The sequence below is a fragment of the Pan troglodytes genome, chromosome 21 (genome assembly GCF_028858775.2).
Source record: "Pan troglodytes isolate AG18354 chromosome 21, NHGRI_mPanTro3-v2.0_pri, whole genome shotgun sequence".
Taxonomy (NCBI): domain Eukaryota; kingdom Metazoa; phylum Chordata; class Mammalia; order Primates; family Hominidae; genus Pan; species Pan troglodytes.
In genome coordinates, this window is record NC_072419.2 from 42,888,092 (window position 1) to 42,906,349 (window position 18,258).

General features: G+C 46.4%; 2 protein-coding genes across 13 annotated transcripts in view; both read right to left on the reverse strand.

Moving 5' to 3' along the window:
* SLA2 (Src like adaptor 2) overlaps positions 1-1,484 on the reverse strand; it is a 34,280-nt gene extending 32,796 nt beyond the window's left edge. For 2 of the 4 annotated variants that reach the window (XM_016937873.4, XM_009437161.5), the window contains exon 1: positions 1,117-1,221. The gene's annotated coding sequence lies outside the window, so the exon portion shown is untranslated. Of the gene's footprint in view, positions 1-1,116 lie in introns of all 4 variants that reach the window. The other 2 variants (XM_001137186.7, XM_001137099.7) reach the window with 2 other exon arrangements.
* Positions 1,485-7,037: 5,553 nt separating this feature from the next.
* NDRG3 (NDRG family member 3) overlaps positions 7,038-18,258 on the reverse strand; it is a 94,142-nt gene continuing 82,921 nt past the window's right edge. For 5 of the 9 annotated variants that reach the window (XM_001138768.5, XM_009437171.4, XM_003316924.7 and 2 more), the window contains 4 exons: positions 15,603-15,650; positions 11,755-11,790; positions 11,618-11,669; positions 7,038-8,968 (listed from right to left, as the gene is read on the reverse strand). In XM_001138768.5, coding sequence (XP_001138768.1) covers positions 8,787-8,968; positions 11,618-11,669; positions 11,755-11,790; positions 15,603-15,650 — 318 coding nt within the window. In that variant the 3' untranslated portion in view covers positions 7,038-8,786. Of the gene's footprint in view, positions 8,969-10,067; positions 10,107-11,617; positions 11,670-11,754; positions 11,791-15,602; positions 15,651-18,258 lie in introns of all 9 variants that reach the window. The other 4 variants (XM_009437169.5, XM_009437170.4, XM_016937871.4 and 1 more) reach the window with 1 other exon arrangement.

An 18,258-nucleotide genomic window follows, 5' to 3' on the forward strand; every position in this document is an offset into this window, starting at 1 on the left:
CCACACATTTTATAAGACAGCATCAAATCATTAACTCTACAAATTTTTGAAAAACTTACTATGTGCCAGGCACTTTCCGGAGGACATGAGGCATCGGGTGAAAGGAAAAAGTTAGTCAACGGCAGCCGAGATGAGCACGCTGCCCAGAATATTGTGTTGTTTTTTTTTTTCAGTATCTCACTTGGGTCCCATTTCAGATACAGTGACCAAGTCCCTGAGAGGACAACCGTGTGATTCTGTTCATGTAGCCCATTCGTGCAGGACTGGGCCTGCCATCATGTGTATTTTGTGCTTCTGAAGATCATTTTTCAGCAGTGGGGGTAAGAGTGATGAATTTGGCCAGGCACGGTGGCTCATGCCTGTAATCCCAGCAATTTAGGAGGCTGAGACAGGAGGATTGCTTGAGGCCAGGAGTTCGAGACCAGCCTGGGCAACATAGTGAGAACCCCACCCCCACCCCCACCACCGCCTGCCATCTCTACAAAAATATAACGAATTAGCTGGGCATGGTGGTACATGCCTGTAGTCTCAGCTACTTGGGAGGCTAAGGCGGGAGGATCACTTGAGCCCAGTGGTTCAAGTCTATAGTTAGTCATAATTACGCCGCTGCACTCCAGCCTGGGTAACAGAATGAGACCCCAACTCAAAAAAAATAAATGAATTTGGATTGAGTTAAAGGGAGACCTCTCCCTCTCTTCCAATTGAGAAATATCACCCTTTTGAGAGTGAGTGTGCACTGTAGGCTCTACAGCTGAAATGTCTTCAGAGATGGTAGCACTCACGTTCCTGACTTTGGAGTCTGACTGCAGCGCAGAGAGGGGCCCAAAGTCACACAGCAAGTGCGCACCTGAGATGGGACTAGGACGGGCGTGAAGACAAGCTGCATGGAAGAGCGTAAGCTCCAAGAGGAGGTCAAAGGTGGAGCAGGTGAGTCTTGGTTCTTCTGGGACCCCCAGAAACCACCCCTCTTTACAGCCTCAGTAGAACCACTCCCCCTTCTCCTTGAGCTTGTTTTTTTCCCAACGGCAAATAAAGCCCAGTCCCAGTCGGGGCGGGGGAGACCATTCTTCCTCACCTGTCTCCAGGCCATCCAAGAACAAAAGCAAGCATACTTACTGGTTTGTCATAAAAGGCTCGGGAAGACAGCTCTGCTGAGACGCATGCTCTGGCTGGACGGTTAGGGCTTTGGGGGCCCTTCTGGAAGTCTGCCAGTGTCCTTGGTCCTAGGACACCCAGAACTCTCTCAGCCTGGGAGGATCTTCAGGGAGAGGCTAGGTGTTGGTTTGGGTAGCTCAGCATCTGTCTGCAGTCAGCAGTTTGTACACCAGGGATGGATCAGCTGCCCCATGCTCCTTAGGGATTCTGGACTGGGGAACCCTCCCAAGCACAGCCGAGCCAGGGAGGGAAGGCCCAGGGCCCTTTGAGCTCTGTCACAGAGACACAGGCGTGGGGTCCTTGGAGCTCTAGCTCCGACTGCAGACTCTGTGGTTCTCACAACCACCCGTTTCCTCTGACGGCATCACAGACCGTCGAGGAGCCACCTTCCCCGAGTTCCTGTTTCTAGGGGAGCAGCTGCTGCCTTGTCATGATCCTGGAGCAAAAGGTTTTTCTCTGGCTTTGTGGCTTGGTCTTGTCCAAGGAACACAGGACTGAGGAAAATGAGCAGGAGTTCCCATGCTGGCCTGACCATAATAATCACTCAGCGGGGCTTAATTGTAGCAATTTCTGGGATCTCCCAAACTTTCTAAATCCAAGTCTCCAGATAGGGAGCCCAGGAATCTAAATTTTAAACCCTGCAGGAGATTCCCTTGACTGACGAGTGTGGGAAGCACTGCCTTCTCAACCTTTAATGTGTATAGGAATCACCTGGGGATCTTGTTACACTGCAGGCTCTGATTCAGAAGGTCTGGGGCGGAGTTCAGTATTTTGCATTTCTAATACGCTCCCAGGTGACCCCCATATTGCCAGTCTGGGGACCACACTTTGAATAGCAGCAGTATCTGGACAGTGGTCTCCAAGTATGGTCCCTAGCCCAGCAGCCTCAGCGGGAATTTGTTAGACATGCAAATTCTCAGGCCGCATCCCAGATCTATGGAATCATACTCTGGAGGTAGGCCCAGCAATCTGTTTTCATGCCTCCAGGTGATTCCGATGCATGCCCAGGCTTGAATTTTTTTTTTTTTTTTTTTTTACAGGGTCTTGCTTTGTCACCCAGGATAGAGTGCAGTGGCACAATCATAGCTTAGTGCAGCCTTGACCCAGGCTCAAGTAATCCTCCCTTCTCAGCCTTGAGTAGCTAGGACTACAGGTGTGCACCAGCACTCCTGGCTAATTTAAAATTTTTTTTGTACAGATGAGGTTTCACTGTGCTGCCCCATCTAATCTCAAACTCCTGGCCTCAACTGTTCCTCCCACTTCCACCTCCCTAAGTGTTGGGATTACAAGCATGAGCCACAGTCCATGCCCAAGCTTGAGAATCACTGGTCTAGGATAAAGAATCTGACTCTGGCTGAATTGTCTTTGATCAGTGTGTTACCTTCAGTCCCACTCTTCATTAAGATTTAACCACACCCTCTCGCTGCTTCCCCATTAGGGGGATTAGTACTCCTGGAGACAAAGGGCCCACTGCACTGAAATGATTCCTGACTCCAGCTCAGCCCAGGCAGCCCTTTCTGGGGCCTTGCCAGCTACAGCACTCCTGCTCAGGTTCTCCTTTGATCCTAGGGAAGGCTGGTTTGATTTTTATCCTTGTAGGCACTTGGCATACAGAGCTGAAGGAGCCAGAGTGGAGGCACACTTCTGCAAGAGAGTTCTAATCAGGACGTTAGAATGGGTGACAGCCACTCAGGGATGTGGGCCTTGGCAGGGAGGGACTTGAGCTTGAGCCCACCTTCCCACTCCTGCTGCCATACAACTGTAATGCCCGTCTTCTTATGATACGCACATCTTCAAAACAAGCCTCAAGGTGCAGTTCATGAATGGGGCAGGAAGTAGGGAATCTCTGGTCTCTTCTTAAAAGAATCCCACGGCATAACTCTCCTTTTCTACTTAGGGAGGCACCTAAGAATTACAAAATTTAAAATCCTAGGTCTATCCACTAAGAAATACGCACTGGTGTTCCTCCCTGGCTCCTGGCCAGAGCTGCTAAAACCCTTCGAATTTCCTCGGTGACAGAAGTGTTTTCTGTTCTAATGAGGCAACACTTGGTGGGCTCCTGGAGGGGGACTGGTCACTAGAAAGACAAAGCCATCATTATGAGCTTGGAGCTTTCAGTCCCACCCTCATCCTCTGGAGTGGGGAGAGGAGCTCGAGATTGAGTTAATAATTGATAATGCTTATGTGATGAAGCTTCCATAAAAATCCCTAAAGTACGAGGTTCAGAGAGTTTCCAGGTTGGTGAACACATCCAACACACCAGAAGGGTGGCACACCCCAACTCCCTGGGACCCCTCCAGACCTTGCTCTATGTATTATTATTTTTAGACAGATTCTTGCTCTGTTGTCCAGACTGGAGTAGAGTGGCACAATTTAGGCTCACCGCATCCTCTGCCTCCCGGGTTCAAGCAATCCTCTTGCCCCAGCCTCCTGAGTAGCTGGGATTACAGGTGTGCACCACCACGCCCAGCTAATTTTTGTATTTTTAGTAGAGACGGGGTTTCATCATGTTAGCCAGGCTGGTCTCGAACTCCTGACCTCAGGTGATCCACCCGCCTTGGCTTCCCAAAGTGCTGGGATTACAGGCTTGAGCCACTGTGTCCAGCCTCCTACATACTTCTTTATCTGGCCATTTACCTGTATCCTTTATCGTATCCTTTTTTTTTTTTTTTTTTTTTTGAGACAGAGTCTTGCTCTGTCACCCAGGCTGGAGTGCAGTGGCGCAATCTCGGCTCACTGCAAGCTCCGCCTCCCGGGTTCATACCATTCTCCTGTCTCAGCCTCCTGAGTAGCTGGGACTACAGGCACCCACCACCACACCCGGCTAACTTTTTGTATTTTTAGTAGAGATGGGGTTTCACCATGTTAGCCAGGATGGTCTCAATCTCCTGACCTCGTGATCCACCCACCTCGGCCTCCCAAAGTTCTGGGATTACAGGCGTGAGCCACCGTGCCCAGCCTATTGTATCCTTTTTATTTTATTTTTTTCTGTTTCTAGAATAGAGACAGGGTCTCACTATATTGCCCAGGCTGGTCTTGAACTCCTGGGCTCAAGCAATCCTCCTGCCTCCCAAACTGCTGGGATTACAGGTGTGAGCCACTGCACCCAGCCTTATATCCTTTTGAATAATAAACCAGTAAATTCAGTGTTTCCCTGAGTTCCGTGAGCCATCTTAGCGAACTATCAAACCTGAGGGAGGGGGTCCAGTTTGTAGCCAGGTTGGACAGAAGTATGAATAACCTGGGGATCCACTGCTTGCACCTGGCATCTGAAGCAGGGGGCGGTCTTGTGGGCCTGAACCCTTAACCTGTAGGGTCTGTACTAACTCCAGGAAGCTGGTGTGGTAATTTAGGACACCTACTCAGAGTCTGGGGTGTTGGAGAACTGGTTGGTATATGGGAAAAAAGCTCACACATTTGGTCACAGCCGAGTTGGAAGTGTTGAGTGTAGTGGAGGAAAGTGTTTCCCATACAGCCACTTACTAGTTTTGTGACCATTTACAAGCTAGTTATCTCTGGACCTGTTTCTGCATCCATAAAATGGGAATAGCATGTATCTCACTGGATCAATAGAAGGAAATTTATAGGAAGGCATTAAGGGCCTGGCCTATATATAGATGCTCAATAAAGGGCTGATTCCCACACCTGTAACCCTAGCATTTTGGGAGGCTGAGGCAAGATCACTTGAGGTCAGGAGTTCAAGTCTAGCCTAGGCAACAAAGTGATACGCTGTCTCTACAAAAAATAAAAAATTAGCCAGGCATGGTGGTGCATGCCTGTAGTCCCTGCTACTCAAGAGGCTGAAGTGGGAGGATGGCTTGAGCCCAGAAGTTTGAGGCTGCAGTGAGCTATGATTACACCACTGCCATCCAGCTTGGGTGACAAAGTGAGACACTGTTTCAAAAAAAAAAAAAAAAAAAAAAAGGGCTCAGCGCAGGGGCTCATGCCTGTAATTCCAGCACTTTGGGAGGCTGAGGCGGGCAGATCACTTGAAGTCAGGAGTTCCCGACCAGCCTGGTCAACATGGCGAAACCCCATCTCTACTAAAAATTAGCTGGGCGTGGTGGCACATGCCTGTAGTCCCAGCTACTCAGAAGGCTGAGACAGGAGAATTGCTTGAACCTAGGAGGAGGAGGTTGCAGTGAGTGGATATCATGCCACTGCACTCCAGCCTGGGCGACAGAGCGAGACTCCATCTCAGAACAAAACATAACCAAACAAAAAACAAAAAAAAAGGCAACTGAGGCCATCAGATCAATTCCTTCCCATGTCAGCATTCTGTGGAGCATTGGCCTGCATTGTAAGGCTTCAGCCTGGTAATCTTTATCTGTTCATATGCATTTGTTTCAACTTCTCTGCCAGAATGGGCATGTCTTTTTTTTTTTTTTTTTTTTTTTGAGACAAGAGTCTCGCTGTGTCACACAGGCTGGAGTGCAGTAGCGCTATCTCCGCTCTCTGCTAGCTCCGCCTCCCGGGTTCACGCCATTCTCCTGCCTCAGCCTCCTGAGTAGCTGGGACTATAGGTGCCCACCACCACGCCCGACGAATTTTTTGTATTTTTAGTAGAGATGGGGTTTCACTGTGTTAGCCAGGATGGTCTCGATCTCCCGACCTCGTGATCTGCCCACCTCAGCCTCCCAAAGTGCTGGGATTACTGGCGTGAGCCACCGCGCCCGGTGGTTCATGTCATTTTTTACGAGTGCCTGTCACAGATGTAGCAATCCACATGCACTTTTGCTGGCACTTGCCCCGGGTTACTGAAAACTCATCTGAGATGGTGGTCTTCTGAAATTATTCTTTTTTTTTTTTTTTTTTTTTTTTTTGGAGACAGAGTTTTACTCTTGTTACCCAGGCTGGAATGCAATGGTGCAATCTTGGCTCACTGCAACCTCCACCTCCTGGGTTCAAGCAATTCTCCTGTCTCAGCCTCCCGAGTAGCGGGATTACAGGCGCATGCCACCACGCTCGATTAATTTTTTTTTTTTTTGTATTTTTAGTAGAGACGGGGTTTCATCACATTGGTCAGGCTGGTCTCGAACTCCTGACCTCCAGTGATCCGCCCGCCTTGGCCTCCCAAAGTGCTGGGATTACAGGCGTGAGCCACCATGCCTGGCTTTTTTTTTTTTTTTTTTTTTGAGACACAGTCTCGCTCTGTAGCCCAGGCTAGAGTGCAGTGGTGTGATCTTGGCTCACTGCAACCTCCACCTCCCGGGTTCAAGTGATTCTCCTGCCTCAGCCTTTCAAGTAGCTGGGATTACAGGCACATACCACCATGCCTGGCTAATTTTTGTATTTTTAGTAGAAACAGGGTTTCACCATGTTGGCCAGGCTGGTCTTTAACTCCTGACCTCAGGTGATCCGCCCACCTTGGCCTCCCAGAGTGTTGGGATTACAGGCGTGAGCCACTGCACTCGGTCTGAAATTATTCTTGATGGGTACAAATATAGCCATTTCTGGAGAAATACAAGCTGGTCTCTTAGAAGACAAGTGGTTGCAGATTATTAAATGAGAGGTGGAACCCAGGAATCCCACACAGGTGGTGGAGCTGTGACGTGGACCACCTTCTCAAGACCTCAGCTTCTCCTCCTCCATCACAAACAACACTGTCAGGCTTCTCACGATTTTTGGCTTGAGGGAAATACAGACACATCAGATAGAATTCTGCATAATTCCCTGGGATTTGATCCTGGCTGGACTTATTGGCTGCATGACCTTGGGCAAATGATTTATCATCAGTCTTCATTTCCTCCTATAAATGGACAGTGTCGCTTGGTGGATAAGCAATCACATGTGAAAATGGCAACACAGAACCAGCATACAGCAACTCGGTCCTGCCCTGAACCCCAGTGAATGGCTTGAAAGAAATAACACCAGCAATCGGGTAACAATGAGACATACGCAGCTTTATTTAATAATCTGTAAAAAGTCATACTCTGGCAGAGTGATGCATTCCTTATCTCAGCAGAAAGCAAACAGTGTGTCTGAAAAGCCCCTTCCCAAGATTTGGAACTGTGTAACCCTGAGCTTACATCTCAATGCTCCCAGGAGCTGGGCTCTTGCTATGTGGTAGTTGGTCTCCACAATTCTCTCACCCTCCAGCAATACTCTCTGTCTGGCTGTGACTCCCTCACCTAACAGTAGACATGAGGCTGAAAACAACTTTACCTGGACAGGGCTACCCCTACAGATTGGCCCTTTCTCTCCTACAAAAGGGAGTTCATAGGATTAACAATCTTTCTAATGGCTGGGAGCAATGACTCATGCCTGTAATCCCAGCACTTTGGGAGGCTGAGGCAGGTGGATCACCTGAGGTCAGGAGTTTGAGACCAGCCTGGCCAACATGGTGAAACTCCATCTCTACTAAAAATACATAACTTAGCTGGGTATGGTGGCAGGTGCCTGTAGTCTCAGCTACTCGGGAGGCTGAGGCAGGAGAATCGCTTGAATCCAGGGGGCAGAGGTTGCAGTGAGCCAAGTTTGCGCCATTGCACTCCAGCCTGGGTAACAGCGAGACTCTGTCTCAAAAAAAAAAAAAGACTCTGAGAAATGGGTTCTGTATCAATTTAATTTGGCTTCCATTACATCTACTGAAATCAAGGCTATACTTGTTAAACATGATACTGTGTTAATGGCTGTTCCTCTCCCCCCACCCATTTCTCCCCCATCTACATGCTTTTTAGGCCAAACCTCTCCCCTTTCTGGGAACTGAGGAATGGAGACACACTCTCTGTCACAGACCTAAGAGGCACTTCTTGTGGATATGTGGATGTCTGGTATCAGATACTGCAGCGACAGCAGTTTTGCTCTTCAGAGCAGAGGCCTGGCATTTTGTTTCCACCTTCCTGTGCTAAGAGAGTCCAGTAATTAAACCACACTCACTCCTTGGAAAAAACTCTATGTTGTATCAGAACCTCACCGATGGTTCATGGGCTTCCAGCAGAATATATTCCTCCCTTTTATTTATAGAAGAGTATACAGAAATTCATTTGGACAGAAGGAGCCTCTCTATGTAACAGGCACCCTTCTACTATCGGTCACAATCAATCAATGGTCCAGACGGCAATTATGATTTTCCACATTCCTCAAAGCTGCTCTCTCCTGAAATCACTTTGCAAATTTTGTTGACCAATTTGCAAACAAAAGAGAATGCAGTGGCCTACCCAACCTAGAAATCTGTTCTGCCTAATTCCCTTAAAAACACCACTGAGAATGCAAAATAAGTCCCTTTTTTGTTGTTTGCAGAAGCACTACAAGAAAGCGTGTCTAAAACCACAGAACTATGCACACACAAACACAGACACGCGTGCTCGCACACACAGAGTCGGGATCAAAGAATCTTATCCGATACATAGTTGGGGGAGCACGGGAAAAAGCTGGCAAGAGAGGATATGGAGAGATCTGATCAGCTAAAGATGTTGGAATGTTACAGTATGGCATGGAAGTGGTTCTTGGGCTATACAAAAAAGGGGGTGGGCAGGCAGAGAGAATGATAAATCCAGGCTACTACAGAGAGGTTCAGTGGCCATGCATGAGTTAAAGATAGTAGAGGCCAGTTCACTGGATGAAATGTTATATTATGGAGTGGTCATTTGAAGGATGGACTTGCAATGGTCCAGGGGAGGAGCATCTGCTTAGCAGGACACCTCCATGGTCTGGTGTCTGTCCAGGACATCAGGGGACTCACAGGATTCTTGAGTTCCATCTGACTGATTGCTGGTGACAGACCGGCTGAAGGGACTTTCTCCAGAGCCGAGGCTACTCGAGGTTGAGTGGGTTCGTGATCGGGCGAGCCGAGTCATGCTGGCAGATGGTACTGTAACAGAGAACCAAGGGGACTAGAAGATGAAGCCCCGGTTAAGCCCAGCTAACCTAGGAGTCTCATCAAAGGCTTTATGTTTAGCTTTTCCGACTCATTTACAATGACGCCCAGGACAAGATATAGCCATCCCCATTTTGTATTATTTGCTCTAGGTGAGTGGCGATATGTGAGGCCACTTTAATCCTTTAGATCTGGTTGGAATCTCAGCTGATTGTAGTCACTGCAGAACAAGGGGAAACCCTAAATCCAGAGTATAGCCTCTTAACTATGCCCACACCATTCAGACAGTGACAGAATGGAGGCTTTGGGAACCCAAACAGGTAACCAAAACCTACAGTGCATGCAAGACTAAACCAAAAGAAAAGAAAGACACACACACAAGTATGAAGGTGTTTCACAAACACAGTGCAAGCCCGATACAACGAGACTACCATCCGTGTCCACAGGCTACCTTGCTACCAGGGAGGAGATTTGTAGGATGGTGCAGGTGAAGGGGAGGGCAGATTGGCTTGGAGCTGACCTCAACACAGGGATGAGGTACAGGTTGCCAGGGATGGAGAAGTAGGTGTTTAACTCAGACTCCTGTTCTGCCACTGCTTGACTCTAAGGTCCTTCCAGCTTGGCTGGGACTGGGCCTTACCTGGCATAGCCTCCCTGCCTATCGTCCTGGGCAGCAGCCACTCCCCTAGCTGTCATTTCAATGCTGGGGTCAAAAGGTGCTATCATCTGCAGAGTTCTCTGGGCACAGGCTCTGACCCTCCTATTTAGAGCCAAGGCTGCCCTTGGATTCCTGCGTCTGGAGGTTAATTCAAGGATCAGTAGGTGGTGGTGGAAGATGGGCCCTGCCTATCAAGTTTCAGCTGCTGCTGTGACCCTGGATTTAGGATGACAAGAGGAGGCCTGCCCCTTACAACCAGATCCTTTCCTCCTCCTAGGGGACCAGGGCTGGACCTGTAGGCTAAATCTCCTGGGGCGTACTGAGCCACGTTCTATCGGGCTCTCACTGCACAGGAAGACCGCGGACATGCTGCAGGCAGCCAGTGCAGCCAGGAGAGACTGGAAGGCGGGGCAGGGCCAGCACAGAGGAAGGTACCTGACTCGGTGCTCAGGTGACTGAGCTGCACATACGGGACTGGAAGCAGGATGGACACAGGAAAAGGCAGGTTAGTGACCCCAGAGTGCCAAGTGGCAACCTCAGCTGCCTGGTAGACACTGACAGAATACTCTAAGCCAGGGATAAAATTTTATTTTAAGGTCCCAGAGAGGAGGTGAGGCTGACAGATACTTCAATAACATCTCAAATGTTACTTTCCTCAACTAGACAAAGGCAATTGTTTTCCCCTCTGCTATAAACAGTCATCTTGCTTTGGATCAGAAGTGGGCTGGAAGATCAGCTATTTCATAGGAAAAGGATAAGAATGGACTAGGAGAGGGCCTCCTGCTCCTCCCAGTGAGCCACAGGGCTGTGGGTGTGGGCTCGGTTGGTAGCGGCTCACAGGCAAGGATGACACAGCCACTTGAGACAAGACATACATGGTCTGCCTGGCAGGTACAGGGCTGCACCCAGGGCCCAGCTGCCCAGAGCAGCTGACCAGGCAGCTCGCCAATGACCATTATCCACACTAATACCAAAGACAGGAGAAAAATCACCCTACTGGGTAAAGAGCTCTGTACCTGGGTGAAAGAGTTTTTCTAAAAACTCCAAGAAAGGAGCAAGTGTAGATAATTCTGTGACCATGAGAAAGCTCAGAGGTCTTACAATACAAGAGACCAGGACAATGGCATATGATATGGACACACCCTTGGACTTGCTCTAAAACACTCTCCAAGTTCGTCCCCTGGGGTGCAGGAGACTTTACCAAGGATACCGCCCTTTTCTCCTGGAGTCTCCATTTCATTTCTCTAGGTCAGGACTTATTAACCAGCTGAGTTTAAATGCAAATCATAATTTCAGATTCACACCTAGGACAGCCTAAGCTGCAGGGGTTCAAAATGTGGGCTCTGGAGTCAGACTGTCAGGGTTTGAATCATGGCCCTGCAGCTGAATTTTTACCCTTGGCAATGTGCTTAGTCTCTCTGAGCCTCAGTTTCTTCTTCTATAAATTGGCACTAATAACAGAATGACTTCTTAGATTAAGAATATATAGGTTGGGCACGGTAGCTCACGCATGTAATCCCAGCACTTTGGGAGGCCAAGGCAGGCAGATCATGAGGTCAAGAGATCAAGACCATCCTGGCCAACATGGTGAATCTCCGTCTCTCCTAAAAATACAAAAATTATTCGGCACGTGCCTGTAGTCCCAGCTACTTGGGAGGCTGAGGCAGGAGAATCGCTTGAACCCAGGAGGCGGAGGTTGCAGTGAGCTGAGATCACACGACTGCACTCCAGCCTGGCAACACAGTGAGACTCTGTCTCAAAAAAAAAAAAAAAAAAAAAAGAATATATAGTGCCTGATGAAAGTAAGTGCTGAGTGTTAGCTTATAAATACGGACAAATGAATGTTCCATAAACATTTCAGTTTCTACTTTGCTTAAGGCTAGCTGCCACAGAGGTTATATCTCAAGAATTGTGGGCTCCCAGATGTGAAACTGGCTCCCAATATTCCTAAATCGTTGCTAGATAGAAAGTTGTGTACTACTCACTGTAGCCCATTCCCTGCAAAAAGTACTTGAAGGCCTCGGTGAGCTTCCCAGGCTGGGGGGATAAAACAAGAGGGCATTAATTTTTGCATAGACAGAGAAGCAGAATTAAATGGGTGTTTAAAAAAAATTCTCCTTACCTGAACTACCTGGGGCAGTCCCCCACAGTCTGCCATCTAGAAAAGGAAAAATATGCAAGTCAGCTGGGACTTACCCTTAAGAGAATTGCTCTGAACACCCCAAGTCCTTTCAAACAGAACAAGATTGAATTCTAGGTTTTAATGTTTAACTGCAAGTTTGCATCTCAATGCACCTACATACAAACATTTATAACCTTGGATGAAAATCTGAAATAATTATTACATACTTATTTATCAATAAGACTGAAGCCCTGACTTTCAGGCCCATGGTGGGAATTTTCTGTTGAGGTGATAGTGAAGTTAACCACTACTCTCAACCATGAAAACCACCTGAAGAAGGTTCCTTTCAGAGCCCTCGAACAGTGTGACCCTAACTTCTCTGTGCATCAAGCTTTCCAAGCCCCATTTCAACTCTACATTATCTTTCCTCCGTGAGTAAGGGCACTCTGCCATCAGGAGCTGATACTGATTCAGCCGGCTTGCTCAGTCAGCCACTTTCCTCTAATAGCTGGGTTTGGTAATGCTGCTTTTCACTTCATAAACATTTACAGCTGGTTATTCTCACGTGTGCAAGGATTTCTAGGGTATGGCTTCATTAGTGTGCCCTGGAATTACCTGAAGGACTTGTTAAAACTCAGATTCTTGGATTCCTATCCCAGAGATTCTGATTTGATAGGTTTGGGGTATGGTTCGAGATTGTGCATTTCTGGCCGCGCGCAGTGGCTCACACCTGTAATCCCAGCACCTTGGGAGGCCGAGGTCGGGGGGATCACCTGAGGTCAGGAGTTCCAGACCAGCCTGGTCAGCATGGTGAAACTCCATCTCTACTAAAAATACAAAAATTAGCCGGGCGTGGTGGCACACACCTGTAGTCCCAGCTACTCTAGAGGCTGACACAGAAGAATCACTTGAACTCATGAGGCGGAGGTTGCAGTGAGCCAAGATCATGCCACTGCACTCCAACCTGGGCGACAGAGAGTCCGTCTCCAGGAAAAAAAAAAAAAAGGAACGTACATTTCTAATAAGATCTCAGGTGATTTGAATCTACTGTCCACAGAAAAGTGTTTTTAGGGCACGTTGGCCATAGGCCTGCTCTCGTTCTTCCAGCTGTTACACACTCTGGACTCAGATGGTATTCTTCAGGCTGACTGGCTTTTTTTAAAAAGGAACATGAACCCCATGGTTTCAATTCACTGGCATTAAAACTTATTATGAAGGGGGACTACTACTGAGGAGAATGCCACAGAAGACGCAGAAGTTTGAGATTAACAAGGGAGAGGCCCCTGAAAATTCTAAGCATAAGATTATAAACAAACATTTAACAAATATACAAAAAACCAAACCAGCACAGACTGTATTTTCATGAAGTTTAGGAGCTGAAACCTGATTAGAACACAGAACAGTTCCCATATGCAGAGAGAATACTGGGAGAAACTATTTCCAAGATGGGTACCTATCAAATGGTTTGAGAATCAGTTCAATGTGCCATAGGAGTTATCCACTCTATTCCATGGTGTTGTAGATGGGCATTTTTGCGAAAAATAACTATGTCTATGGTTACTGTAGGGTTTAGTTTTATGCTTTTGTATATTGATTCAAACCTGAAATGAGAAACTAATTTGAAACTACAAACTTAAAAAAAAATTTTTTTTGAGATAAAGTCTCACTCTCGTTGCCCAGGCTGGAGTGCAATGGTGCAATCTTGGCTCACTGCAACCTCCACCTCCCAGGTTCAAGCGATTCTCCTGCCTCAGTCTCTGGAGTAGCTGGGATTACAGGTGCCCGGCATCATGCCCGGCTAATTTTTATATTTTTAGTAGAGATGAGGTTTCATCATGTTGGGCAGGCTGGTCTTGAACTCCTGGCCTCAGCCTCCCAAAGTGCTGGGATTACAGGTGTGAGCCACCATGCCCAGCCCCTCCCCAAAATTTTTAGACCAGCCCATCAATTGCCTGGAGGGCAGAACATTTTGAATGTGGTCACCTCAGAGCATTAACTTCACATTAGATTTCTAGGAACTACAGGCTGTTTCTGGTAACAGCACTTCCCTTTCAAACACACTTCAAAGGGAAAAGGAAGATGGCAGAGGTCTTTCAGACTGAAAATGTAGCAGTAAGCAACATACGATCGGCATTGAAATCTACAGTAGTCCAAGTTCCCAAGTTCAAACTAGAAGGTCAGCTACCTCAACACTTTAGTAGAGGCTCTAGGAAAAGCTAAGATGAAACAATGACCGGCAGAAACTCTTGCTTCGGTTATACTCAAAAGGGGAGACACTTGATACTAACTCTAGATATTTAGCATAAGAGTTGGTCTGTATTTGCCCTAAGAGAAAGAAAATGCATCCACCCTCATCATAAGAATTGTTACTAAAAGCTTCCTTACCAATACAGCAGGATTTTGCATATACAGAATTTACATCCATTATCTTAATTCTCACAATATTAAATCACGTTGACGAAGTTTTTTTTTTTTTTTTTTTTTTAGAGACAGGGTTTCACTCTGTCACCTAGGTTGGAGTGCAGCATCAGGAGCACAAATCCTCGAATTCCTGGGCTCAAGGAATCCTCTCGCCTCAGCTTCCTGAGTAGCTGGGGCTACAGATGCGCACCACCAAGCCCAGCTAATTTTCTTATTGTTTTTGTAGAGACAGAGTCTCACTATGTTGCCCAGACTGCTCTCGAACTCCTGGCCTCCCACCTCGGCCTTCCAAAGCGCTGGGATTATAGGTGTGAGCCACTGCACCCAGCCAAAGTTTTTAGTTACATGGGAAAGGCTATGTCATAAAGTTGAGGAAAACAGATACAGGGTTGTAAATACTCTTTGACAGGGTCTCATTCTGTCACCCAGGCTGGTCTCAAACTCCTGGACTCAAGTGATCCACCCACCTCAGCCTCCCAAAGTGTTGGGATTATAGGTGTGAGCCACCGTGCCCAGCCCGTCTCTAATTTTAATGATGTAAAAATGTATAGGAAAAAGACAGCAGTATTTTACCAGAGGTTTGGGTGGTAGGATTACAAATAATTTAAATTTATTTTATTCCATATGCTTTCCTCTTTTTTGCAGTGTTTTATAATGAGAACATATTCAGGAAAAAAGCTTTATTTTATTTATTTGTTTATTTATTTTTGAGATGGAGTCTTGCTCTGTCGCCCAGGCTAGAGTGCAGTGGTGCAATCTCAGCTCACTGCAACCTCCGCCTCCCAGGTTCAAGTGATTCTCCTGCCTCAGCCTCCCAGGTAGCTGGGACTACAGGCATGGGCCACCATGCCCAGTTAATTTTTGTATTTTTAGTAGAGACGGGGTTTCACCATATTGGCTAGGCTGGTCTCAAATTCCTGACCTCGTGATCCAACTGCCTTAGCCTCCCAAAGTGCTGAGATTACAGGTGTGAGCCACCGCACCTGGCCAAAAGGATTATTTTAAAAAGAGAATGAAGGCTGGGTGCGGTGGCTCACACCTGTAATCCCAGCACTTTGGGAGGCCAAGGTGGGTGGATCACGAGGACAGGAGATCGAGACCGCCCTGGCTAACACGGTGAAACCCCGTCTCTACTAAAAATACGAAAAATTAGCCGGGCGTGGTGGCACATGCCTGTAGTCCCAGCTACTCAGGAGGCTGACGCAGGAGAATTGCTTGAACCCGGGAGGTGGAGGTTGCAGTGAGCCGAGATCGCGCCACTGCACTCCAGCCAGGGCAACACAGCGGGACTCTGTCTCAAAGAAAAAGAAGAGAATGAGATAACCAAAGAGAGGGAAGCTTTGCACCTTTCTAAGCAATTATTCCAGGAAACATGATTAATCTGAAGCACATATAAGGGTTGGAAGTGAGGGAAGAAGGCACATTACCTTTAGCAAAGTTGTATTTATAGGGTTCAGGCGGGAATTGCATTCGACCTAAAATTTAAAAAAAGAGAAAAAAATAATTTTATGAGTTGCTAGGAAAAAAAACGAAATAGCTTGGTATGAGAATCATCTTGCAAGATCAACAGCTCAGTCAGGAGAAGGCTGAGCCAGCCAAAGAGATTACCAAAATACATAGTGGGAGATATATTTATATGATATACTTTGATATTTCTGAGCAGATCTAAAAATTTCACTTATCTAATTTTCTGAATCTGTTACGTGTCTTTAAAAAACTACAAGCTGAATCTAAGTCTTCCTCCTGACTAGCTATATAACATGAAAGTAGGTTACCTTACTTCTTTGAGAAATGGACTGGACCGTGGGTCCTCTCCTGCTGGGATCTTTTAATGGCTTCTGAGTACAACTGGTTCTAATGACTAAGCCCTGGGCACCTCCCTTGCCTCACTTTTCACCTCTTTCCTTAGTGGGTTTGCCATTCTTTATATCCTCACTCTTTTCTATCTCAAGGTCTTTGGCTATCCAGTCCAAAGTTGAACTCTTCTCATTTTTCTCTCATGGAGTCATTTAATTAAGAATCACAGCCCTGTGCATTCACAGGTCTGATATCGTGCACCCTTGTGTTCATGAAGGCAGGAATCTCAAAGAAAATGTTTTGGGGAGACAATCTGTTGGTTCCATATTATTTTAGGGCTATTTTGATCAACTGGATTTCTCCGTTTATATGTCTGCTAAGAACACACATACAAAACCTGTGCTTAGAATCTGGATCCAGCAGGGTGAAACATGTAATACAAAGCAAAATGAAACCACTGCAAACACTTCACAACTGAGCTGAGTGAACACAGAAAGGAGTGGGATTTCTACAGATAGATAAAGGGAAAAGGTGAGTGTTTGAGGACTTCCAGAATCAAGGCGAAAGCATAAGCAAAGCCCCAGGGGTGGAACGGAATGGCTACCGAGCCAAGTGTGAGGTGAGGTAGACTGAAAGTGAGGCTGGGGCACAGGCTGGAGCTGACTGTGGAAGGTAGGATGCCACAGAAGGTGTCTGAAGTGACAGGATCTAAGTTGTTTTTAAGAGAGCAGTGGCCTACGTGATAGACTGCAAGTGGCAGCAAGCAGTGGTTAAAATTACCTAGGCAAGACCCAGTAATCCAGATGAACTTTTAGTCTGGGGATTGCGGGTAGGCAGGTATACAAAACTCTTCTAAAATCAGGGATAATATAAAAGTCAGGATCACCAAATCGGAGTTTTGATTTGCTCTATACAAAGGACAATGCAGGCAGTGACAAACAAATGTACCCGTTCACTACAGAATGCGCATTAACTCTAAAAGGTAGAATTTAAAAACTGGATCCCTAACTGCTAGGCACAGTGCTTAGAACATAGTAGATAGACTATAAATATTTTCTGGAAGAGTGAACTCTCAAATCTGGATTTAACATAATAAATCATGCTTTCCTTGGTTCACTACTTTGCAATTTCAACAACATTATAAGAAGTCTTGATATCTAGTAGAACAACAACAATCACTGTTTTTTTTTGTTGTTTCTTTTTTTTTTTTTTTTTTTTTTTTTGAGATGGAGTCTTGTTCTGTCTCCCAGGCTGGGGTGCAGTGGCACGATCTCAGCTCACTGAAACCTCCGCTTCCTGGGTTCTAGCAATTCTCTCTCCAAGTAGCTGGGATTACAGGTGCATGCCATCACACCCAGCTCGTTTTTGTATTTTTAGTAGAGACAAGGTTTTGCCATGTTGGCCAGGCTGGAACTCCTGACCTCAGGTGATCCACCCATCTCGGCCTCCCAAAGTGCTGGGATTATGAGCGTGAGCCACAGCCACTGGTTTTTGACATCTACTTTCTCCTCAGCTGCCTGAATCTTACTCATTTTCATATTCTTCATAGCACTGAGTAAATAGGAGATGCTCAAAATATGATGTTGAATGAATAAGTAAGCAAGAATAGTTACTGCAGTTACTGACAATGACTAGAATTTGTAGAGTTTCTTCTTGCTCTTCCATGCATGGATATTCCTCTTAATCCCTACACACTTGTGGGATAAAATGCTCTGGCAGGGGAACTAGGTTTGACTGTGTATGAAAGAGCATCTACTTGTGGTATAGACAGGGCTCCAGAATTCTCATAAACACTGAAGATGTGGAAATCAGAAAGAGGGAGAGGCCTTATCTATATAGCCAAATTATTACAGTCTTGAAAAATAACTGCAAAGGTTGCTTTAAGTCCACACAATTTAAAAAAGGCAAATGACTAGATCCAAGATGAACAGAAATACTAAGCATTGTAAGGAAATTCTGATTAGGAATATTTTCTAAAAATATTTTCCTGTATTAAGTATATATGTTCATTTAAAAATGTTTTTGACAGTTTGGCAGCATGTATCTCCACCTTTTTAGCCAGAAAACACTGACCTTTATAAAGTTCCTTCTTGATAAATTGGGGTCACCACTATAACCTTTTTACCTCTGGGGAATGTTTTTTGAGGAAGGGGAACTGAGGGTTATTGGCCTCTATGTGCAAGTCATGCCATGTATTTCACAACAGACACGTAGTGTTTTACAGGGCAGTTCAGGGAGATGCGAATGTTATCCTTTCACATCTGCATATTCTCACCCTACAAACAT